This window comes from Elaeis guineensis, chromosome 4 (assembly GCF_000442705.2).
Source record: "Elaeis guineensis isolate ETL-2024a chromosome 4, EG11, whole genome shotgun sequence".
NCBI lineage: Eukaryota > Viridiplantae > Streptophyta > Magnoliopsida > Arecales > Arecaceae > Elaeis > Elaeis guineensis.
In genome coordinates this window covers 89,108,218-89,118,875 of record NC_025996.2, presented here as the reverse complement: position 1 = coordinate 89,118,875, position 10,658 = coordinate 89,108,218, and the positions used below count along the sequence as shown (strand labels likewise).

Genomic DNA, 10,658 nt, shown 5'->3' with positions numbered 1-10,658 from the left:
AAACGATATAGTTGATGAGGCAGCAGCAGGTCGGTCCGAGCTCTTTCGAGCGCTCTCCTTCCCCAGCTCGATCTCCAGATGCCGACCCTTGACGACTTCTTCATATACTTTTTTATTTTTATTTCAAACCTCTTATAATTTTAATTTAATATAATAAAATAATAAAATTTATTTATCTATTTATTATGTAAATTTATTATTTTATTTTTTTAATTTATAAAAAATATTATAGATATAAATTAAAAATATATATTCATAAATTATTTTTAAAAAATATGTTTAAATTATTAGTGATGGAATTATTTTTGATGAAATTTTGATCATCAAAAATATTTTAATATCATAATTTAATTTTTTAATAAATATAAAATTATTAAAATTTTATATATAATTAGTAATGATGAAAAGTATTCATCGTAAATAATTATTAGTGATAGAAATTTTTATCAAAAATTATCATATTTATGACGTAAGTTTTTCATCATTAATATTATTTAAATTTAATTTTTAAAAAATTTATTATTAAATTAATAGCAATAAAAAATTTTATTACAAAAATTATTATTTGTGATACAAATTTTTATCGTTAAAATTTTTAAAAATTTTATTTCAAAAAAAATTTAATTAAATTAATAATGATGAAAAATTTTCATCATTATTAATTTTTTATTTATTAGCGATGTTATAATTCATCGTAAATAATTTTTTTGTATGATTAAAATTTTTTATCAAAACTTTTTAACGATGAAAATTATTCATCATAAATAAATATTATTGATGATTAAATATTTTTTTATTTAAAATATTATCAATGATGTGATTATTTACGATAAAAAATTAGCTATCAAATTTTTATCGCTAATAACTATTAGTGACGAAAATAGGTTATTAGCGATGATAAATTTTCATTGCTAATAACCTATTTTGTTGTTATGATTCTCTTAATCAGAAATGATATCTCTGTATTACAGAAAATAAAGGTTTGGCTGTCATCTCAATTTTCATGAAGAATTTGGGAGAAATATCCTATATCCTAGGGATGAAGATCTATAGAGATAAATCTAAGAGGTTGCTTGGGTTATCCCAATCTACATATAGTAATGCCATGCTGAAGCAGTTTTGTATGAAAATTTTAAGAAAGACTATCTTTCGATAAGCCATAAAATTTTTCTGTCAAAGAGAGATTGTCCGATAACACCTCAAGAGAGAGAGCGTATAAGTAGGATTCTATATATCTCAGTAGTGAAATCTTTTATGTATGCTATAACATATGCGAGATCGGATGTGGCATACTCACTAGGGATAGTAAGTAAATACCAATCTGATCTGGGAGAGAATCACTGGAAGGTTGTAAAAATTATTCTTAAGTATTTGAGAAATGCTAAGGACCAATGGCTCGTTTATAGAGATTCTGACTTGAAACATGTAAGATTTACGATTTCAGCTTTTAGTCAGATCATGATGATAGCAAGAGTGTGTTGGGATATATTTTTATCCTGAATGGTGGGATAATCTACTGAAAAAGTTTCGAGCTACACACTGTGGCCGACTCAATTTGTGAGGTAGAGTATATCGCAGCATCCAATACTGCGAAGGAAGCTGTCTGATTATGAAAGTTCATCGGTGAGCTTGGAGTGACATCCTCCATTGATGGTCCTGTCCTGTTGTACTACGATAATACTAGAGCCATTGCTCAAGCGAAGGAATCGAAGTTTCATCAGCACACCAAGCATATTCTGCGCCGCTACCATCTTGTCTGAAAGATTGTGAATCAAGGTGACGTCGAGCTTCAAAAGCTTGATGAAAAGGAGAATCTGGCTGACCCATTCACTAAAGCCCTTAGTGTCAAGGAGTTTGATGATCACAAATGGAAGATGGATATACGATACTGTACTGATTAGCTTTAGTCCCAGTGAGAGTTATTGGAAATTGTGTCCCAATGTCAATCATCAATCTGTTGACGGTTAAGCTCATTGTATGTAATTATATTTGAATTATTTATTAATAAAAATTATTTAATTTTTTTAGTACAAATTATGCATCTTCTTTTATAAACTCCTATATTATGATGAAGTCCTTATGACTATTTTAATTGATAAAGGATGATTTATCATTTAGTCCTTAAAAGTATTCACGATCAAATGATATGCTATTACTAGGATGATAGCTTTATCAAGTGTAGGTTGTTGTGTGCCATATAGGTTGGTTGTCCTCTTAACTAAGCAGTATGGCGACACTGGTATGACATGTAGGTAAGATGTAGGGATACATCTCATTGAATATGATCCAACTGTGGAGCACTCTACTATCAAGAGTAGCTCACGAAAGATATAGATATAAATATCTCTCCGACCTGAGATCACCATGGTGACTCGCAAGCTACTCACTGTGCTTTGATGTCAGACTATTTGAATTTTTAATTTAGTGATGAAAGATTTTTGAGCACAGTCAAGTACTTGTTAAGTCGGTGTGTAACTCAAGATGGGATTGACTGCTTCTAATTTTAGGAGTAAGTGCTATATTGTATTTCAATTCAGTAAAATCTTGGCTATGATAGTCCTCGTGAGGAGTCATGAGATTTATGAGGTTGAGATACATTATAGATGTACTGATTAAGAGTTAATAGTTTAACTCTGAAATCATCCTATGCACTGAGGGTTAAAGGGATGAATTATATGATAACCATAGTTCAGAATTCTTGAATGTTACTTTGCAACCATTCGATCTATCTGGATGTCAGATACCATTGCTAGATAGTCATTTCGATTAGTATCGAATTTATTCTTGTGCTATCAACTTAGGTTTGAACCTATGGGGTCACACTCAAAAAAAATTTCTAACTGATCAGATAACTGATCGATGATTAAGAATCATTCAAGGATATAATCATCAATATGGTTGATGGTTAATCTTATGCAAAAGTTGTAATGAATTAATTCGCTAAGAGTTAGTGAATTATTGAAGGATTAATTGGTAATTAGATTACTGATTAGCAATTATCAATTTGATTGAGCAATGAAGTTCGGATCAAGTCTAATTGAATTAGATTTGATCCGATTAGGTTATGAGATGATCTAATCTCTAAGGATGCTTGATTCCTGATTGGATCAAAATTTAGGCTTAATTAATTTTTAATTAGATTAAGAATTAATTGAGTTGGTTTAGTGCTTAATCAAATTAGGTTCAGTTATCTAATTGGGTCTAATCTAATTTGATTAGGTTTAGGACCAAATTGGATTAAATCAAATTCAAATGAGTTTGAATTTGAACTCTAGCACCACATCATCTCCATGCACCTCTTCATGCAAATTCTGAATTTGCATGAAGAATATCTCACGCCCACAAGTGTTTCTTGCCCCTTTGGATAAGGATTAACATGACTTCAACTTGAATTTTGAATTCAAGTGTGGATTGGGTTTGGTTGAATTCAAGTTTGAATGAAACTACCTAACATCCTTATCCTTATCCATTTTGGGATGCCACCCTTAAGAAGGGAACATATTTGTGTGACAAATCTGAAGGGATTACCATGAAAATTTTTTGATGGGGTGTGAGGTCTTGGGGTGGGTCTTCTATGCATGTTACAAAGGATAGTTGCTTCCTCTTATGCTTGAGTGTAAACCCTAGGGTTCTAGTCTAGGGTATCGGGAAGAGAAAAAGTGAGAAGAAAGTATCTCCTCTATACACTGACCCAACTCATCCTCCTCCTTAGCATTCTTCTTCTCCTCTGAAAAAGTATGTGAGATCCGAAGAAGGGTGCAGATCAGCAATCAAAGAAGGTCTACATGCGAGCTAGCACTCCCAGAAAGACTGATCAGCATCAGATCTTTGAGTGAACGTTTTGTAGAGGCTGGATGCCCTGTGTAGCTACAAGAATCTGAGAAAAATCTCTTTACCATATTTATCAGTAGCGACGATCGTCGACCCGCACTCTGATAAGAGATCTGATCTCAGTAGATAAGATCTACTCACGTGGTATACCTGTTGTTGATGTGATCTACCTGATTATTGATATGATCAATAATATGTAAATCAGATTATGCATAAAATTCATGTCATACGATCTTGAGTAGGTAGTTTTAGATCTGATCTATAGCATAATTTATAGATTAAAGTGTTTAATCCAGTATCTTCTGCTAAAAATTTTTGAAATGTATGCTTGAAACTGTCGATTTTTCTTTCATCGAAACGATGCCTATTTAATTCGATCATGATGGCTTGGCTGCACCGCTTCATTTCTGCTCCAAAAGTCACATGTGTCCCATCAACTGAAGAGTCTTTCATATCTTCGGTCTAGAGAAGTGGGTATACTCCCTTCGTCTGACTAAAAGTTCAGACTCAAGAGTAGGGGGCATGTGTTGAAAAAAATTTCACATGGGCCGATAATGTGAAAAAGCCCATAGCCTAAAATGTTCAAGTTTGGTGAGCCCGTCTACTAAAGCCCTTGCCAACTCGTGGTCAGCCTAATCGATGCTTCACATCTTGAGCAGACGAATGCCTGCCAACAACCGCTTGATAACCCTTGTGTACAACCGCCGACATTTCCCCATCAGCCAACTCCTACAGCTCAGGCTGACAAATCAACGGCATGTCTGAATGGCCTGTTCAGTTTGATCAGAATATGGATGTTGGCCGATTATGTCAGGCCGACTAACCATTCTCTTCCGAGCAAGCCTCCGGTTCTTGACTTCCTCGCCCAAAGGCGGCACAAGGCGACCGACTATTAGTCGTCGTCGACCAACTCTCATCTTGACGATACCCAGTTGGCAACTCAACTTAAAATTCAACATCTGCTAGATGACAACTGTCACAAAATTGATAAGGCAACCACAACCATCATATCCTAAAAATCTCAAGTGATAGTCTCGCACTCCATGCAAATAGTGCCTTGATCAAGCAAGATCATGCCAGCCAACTTACCAATTGAAGCTCCAGTCTCCCAGCCACAAAGGAGGCTTATAAAAGATCCCAAAAGAGGTATATCATTATTCTGTCTCTCACACTCCTCTATCTGTTGAACGAGAGTTCTAACTTGAGTATCAAAGGATCTTCATCGGAGCAACCTCTGATCGGGACTTTTGTGCAGGTCATGCCCCCGAGAGCCCCACTTCGCCGTCCACTCTGGTGTCTCGATGCCATATGGATTCTCGCACCAACAATGTTTATTTTGTTGGTGGGGATGAGGCCATCTATTGTGTTGCTCTTGCACAATGTTTTGTTCTCTATGTTCTTCCATTTCGTACCTTTGAAATGAGATGGTGGTTTCCATCTTTTTGCTCAAAAAGAATAATTTAAAGTGGATGAGTTTAGGTTCCTTTCAAATTATCCGACAATTAATAATACATTTATAAGCAAGCAAAATTATCCATTTTGACCTAATTATATGGCTTGTAAGCAAATAACTGATGCACATACTTCATAAGATATGCTCTATGTACATGGGCTGGTTTTATGGTCCCAAATTTGGCCTAGAGGCTGGTTGCCCTGACATGGCCTCCAAAAAGCTTGTAGAGTCCTCGTCCGCGCTACATAATCCAATGCAACATTTTTTTTAAGAGATGATCTAACCCATTTGCATCCCCATAAGTAGCCCATCCAGTCAGTGTTTATAGTTTCCACAAAATAAGGCCGATAGCACAGCCAAGATCTTTTATGGTGTATGGACCAGATTGCAGGTCCTGTGCAACCTTTGATGGTTGCCATCAAAAATGAATGTCCATCAAATAATATACAATATGTATGATACATATATACTCATAGATCATTTTATTTTATTTTTTTTGGTAAACATAGATCATCTTGTTTGATGGCCATCGAAAGCTATACAGTACCCTATAGGGCAGTCTGTGTACTGTACCAAAGGATCCATGCAATAGCATGGTTTTCTATCCTACCCAAGGGCACCGTGGACAACCTATTGGATGTCTCTAGCAACGATTTTCTTTTTGTTCATCAAGAACTGCTATATAACATGGTGAGTGATGCAGCCACCCATGCCAATTGGCGTGAGAGAATTGGTACAACTCACAAGCATGGTCCATGACCCAAGAGTAATCAATGCAATGTCAGCATGGGGAACTAATGAGATAATTGCTAGCATTTTTTTCTTTTTCATAGACAATGTGGCATCAACTCTGCCTCTAAGAGCATCCTGCTTTACCACCTGCCCGTGTTAAAAGTTCCCCCGGATGCTATGCTGGCTAGGGCTGAACAAAGGACACGTTCTGTAGCTGAATCCCGCTCACGGTGTAAGGAGGCCAAGATTACACGAAAGCCTACCATATTAATTGCTCTAATGACTCGTATCACATCCAGCTCTTCGATACTTCATATGGCTTCTGGGATGCCCGTCCGTGGTCCACTAAATGCACCAGATCACATGGTTTCCTTCCATACCAGAACCGTACCTTGCGGCTCGTAGCCGAAGTCTATCATGCTGTTGTCCCATATTTAACGGTCCAGGGAGTGGACCCCACTCCCTATCTATGTCCTGAGCCATTAATCGGCAAAAACAAATCAATGTACTTTGTACAAATTTCAACGTACATCAGTGCCATCCAATAGGCACTCTCCTATCTTCTGCGTTCCACAACTACCACTCTCCCGTGTTAGAAGCAACTCAGTAAACGGTTACTTTTCAAACGTAAGTCGGCAAATCCAAGCTGCCTTCCTTGCGCACCCGGCGCGCCAAGCGCAGGGAAATTGCACACAGGACCCTCTTCTCTCTCCTTCCACTTTTTTTTTTTTTTTCTTTTTTGGTACAACTCTCCTTCCCGCCTTCACGGGTGAGAGTGATCCGTCAATAAATATTTTTATACCCAAAATTATGTAAATATAAAAAACTTAAGCATCAAACTAATATTTATATTAATTAAAAATTAAATATAAATAAATAATTATCTAATCCATATATCCGATATTGTATCCGAAATCTTATTCTCGTATAACACTCATAAATTTTTTAAAAAAATAAATGATCATATTAATATATTATTAATTTGATTTATTATTTATTAGATAATATTTTTGATTTTACAATCATAAAATTTAATTATCTTAATTATATCTCTATCTATATTTATATGTATATATTTGATATCCAATTTATATTTTTATTTGTTTAAAATAAATATAAATATAGGATATATGAATGTCTAATCCGTATCTTACATAATTTGGATCTTATCCATCTTTCTCCTGTGACTCCCATCCCTGTTCAATACTTGACAGGACATTTTTCTCCGGTGACTCCTTGTCCCTGTCCAGTGTTTAATAGAAGACTAAGATGAAATACAGGCGAAAGGAACACCAACGCTCCTCTCTTCTCTTCCATACGTTTCACCCATTTCTCCAAAACCTAAGCTTAAAACTAGCCCTAACCCATAGCACCCTCTAAACCATAAACCCTCCGATTGAACTCTCAAACCCATAGATCCATCCTGCCTCCTCTACCAAATACAAACTCTCCACTTCCACTAATGGCAGGACGTAAAGAGAGAAGAGATTCCAGCTCACAACTCCTTCAAGAGCTCGAGACCCTGAGCCAATCCCTCTACCAATCCCAGTCTAACCGCCGACGTGCTAACTCCCTTGCTCTTCCCCGTTCCGCCGACTCATTGCCTGCACCTGTCATTGGCCCCCGCATCACCGAGGGAACTGCTCGATCGGACCGGCACAGCCGCTCCTTTCGACTCATTTCCATCTCCCCCTGGAGATCCCGTCCTAAGCCTCCAACCGAGCCTGGCGACAGTATACATGTTGATGACCAGCACCACCACGCTCCACCCAATTCTCAGCATCAGTCAAGGCCTGGAGATGGGGATAGGAAGGGGATATGGAATTGGAAGCCTTTACGAGCCCTGTCACATTTGGGTATGCAGCGCTTGGGGTGCCTCTTCTCCGTCGAGGTCATCGCTGTCCATGGCCTACCGGCTTCCCTGAATGGTCTCCGCCTCTCAGTTTCCGTGCGCAAGAAGGAGGCCAAGGATGGAGCAGTGCAGACGATGCCCTCCCGAGCACTTCAGGGTTCCGCCGACTTCGATGAGACTCTGTTCATCAAATGCCATCTATACTGCAGCGGTGGAGTGGGCATGGGGAAGCCACTCAAGTTTGAGCCCCGCCCGTTCCTCATCTCGACGCTGGCTGTCGATGCTCCGGAGCTGGATTTTGGGAAGAACATAGTCGACTTAAGCCTACTGGTTCTAGACTCGATTGAGAAGAGCTTGGAGGGGGTTCGGGTTCGGCAGTGGGATACAAGCTTGAAGCTCTCTGGGAAGGCAAAGGGAGGAGAATTGGTTCTCAGGTTGGGATTTCAGATTATGGAAGATGGAGGAGTCGGGATCTACAGCCAGACTGAGGCAGTGAGATCAAACAAGGAAAAGGATTCCTCATACTCTGTTGCTCGGAAGCAATCAAAGTCTTCTTTCAGTATCATGAGCCCGAGGTTTACAAGATCAGATCCATCTAAGAACCCTCAGAAGGGAAGTTCATCAGGTTCAGCAAAAGATTTGAAAGGCATCGATGAGTCGAGGCTCGACGAGTCTGGTCCGCCCATTCCTGTTCACGAGCCGGAGCCAGAGTCGAAGATGCAAGATCTCGACCTACCAGAGTTCGAAGTCATTGATATGGGAATTCAAATTCAGGGAGAGGGAGGAAGAGCAGAGGAAGATGAAGGCAAGTCAGAAGATGCCCTAGAAGCAACATCGGTTTCGAGCGAGGTGGTGAAAGAGGTGATGAATGACCGCGATCGGCGGGCTAGCTTAACAGAGCTTGATTCGATTTCTCGGCAGATCAAGGCCCTCGAGTCAACCCGACTGAAGATGAGATCAATTCTCTGAACATGGCCCGAGGAACAAAGACACAGCAGTTGGATGCTGAAGAGGAGACAGTTACAAGAGAGTTCCTCCAGATGCTCGAGTTGGAAGATGATGATGAGCATAAATATGTCAAACCAGAGCATGTTACTTCACCGAAGTCGGAACCAGCTCAAGGTACTGGTGATGAAGCAAAGATGTTGCTTTCAGATCTCGGAAAGAGTCTGGGCCCAGTGGTTCAAACGAGGGATGGAGGCTATTTGCATCTATGAATCCTTTCAATGTGGTAGTAGAAAGAAAAGAGACTCCAAAGCTTGTGATGCAGATATCAAGACCACACATCCTCCAGCATCAGAAATTGGCCAGTGGGTTTGAAGTGTTTCAGATACTAGCTTCCATGGATCTGGAAGAATGGAGTCGCAAACTTTTCTCGCTGACTGCTATGGATGAACTGATGGGCAAATCAGCCGAGCAAATAGCATTTGAAGGGATCGCATCGGCCATCATAAGTGGCAGGAACAAAGAAGGTGCAAGCTCCAGCGCAGCTAAATCAATAGCACTTGTTAAGAAGATGGCAACAGCAATGAGTGAAGGCAGAGAGGAGAGGATGTCCACAGGAATTTGGTTTGTGAAAGATGATCCAGTAACCATAGAGGAAATATTAGCCTTCTCACTTCAGAAAATGGAGGCCATGTCAGTGGAGGCTCTCAAGATCCAGGCTGACATGGCGGAAGAAGAAGCTCCCTTTGAATTCTCCCCACATCTGGGAAAAGATGATTCGAACCACAACAACCTTTTGGATTCAGCCATTTCACCTGAGAATTGGGAAAAAAATTGCAGCTCAGACACTACCATGACAATGTTAGTGATCCTTCAGCTAAGGGATCCATTAAGGAGCTTAGAAGCAGTTGGGGCTCCAATGATGGTTGTGGTGCAAGCAGCGATAGTGGAGAAAGGAGGAGAAGCTGAAGGGTGGAGGTTTAAAGTGACAAGTCTCCATCTTGGGGCTCTGAAGCTGAGGTCAGGAGGAATGAGGAGTGTTTGGGATGGGGAGAAGCAAAAGCTGACTGCAAAGCAATGGTTGGTGGCTTATGGACTTGGGAAGGCAGGGAGGAAAACCAAGCCTGTGCAAGCAAAGGGGACACAGGATTTGCTCTGCAGCTTGTCCTCGCGAGTTGTGGCGGACATGTGGCTCAAGGCTATGCGGAACCCAGATGTGAAGGTCAAAACCAGTAGTATATGAGCTGATGGTGGTAAAGAAGTATTGGGACATGTTAGTGTTCTGCAAGGAAAAAAATATTCACTTTCTAGGATTCAGCTTGGGAGTCTGTATTACTAGGAAATAGGATATTAAATTGGTGTATAATGAAGAATTATTAATGAAATAAGGGGATTTGAGCTTGTCATGATATTTTCCTTCCATTGATTTCCTAAGAAGATTGATTTTTCAATGACCTATATGTATTTCCTCTGCCACCATGTATAATAGAAATATGAGTAAATAAAAGAAAAAAACCTTTGACCATCGAATACAAAATTAATAGATGTTCTTAGGAAGTAGCAAGGCTGGGATATAAGAGCCAAAAGGATATTGAATTGAATAAAGGTACAAACAAATTCCTCTGCTAATGATTGAACAATATCCATTTGTTTCTTCATGCATAGAATCCCTCTTATAACATTCTCATGCTAGAGAATCTAAAAAGGCAACTGAGATCCTAATAAGATGGATAATTTTAATGGTACGATCCTAATAAGCAAAATAAATAATTATAAATATAAAAGATTTTATCATGATTTTGTGCTAAATTCAATACCTATGTCTACTCTCCAGGCAAACCCACT

At 38.8% G+C, this 10,658-nt stretch overlaps 1 protein-coding gene across 1 annotated transcript; it reads left to right on the top strand.

The window, feature by feature from the left end:
* Positions 1–7,304: 7,304 nt before the first annotated feature.
* Positions 7,305–10,224, top strand: LOC105033662 (protein PLASTID MOVEMENT IMPAIRED 1). Its single transcript, XM_010908551.3, is given in 3 exon segments — positions 7,305–8,808; positions 8,811–9,074; positions 9,077–10,224. Coding segments are annotated over 3 exon segments (2,574 nt in total). The 5' UTR covers positions 7,305–7,478; the 3' UTR covers positions 10,057–10,224.
* Positions 10,225–10,658: the final 434 nt, after the last annotated feature.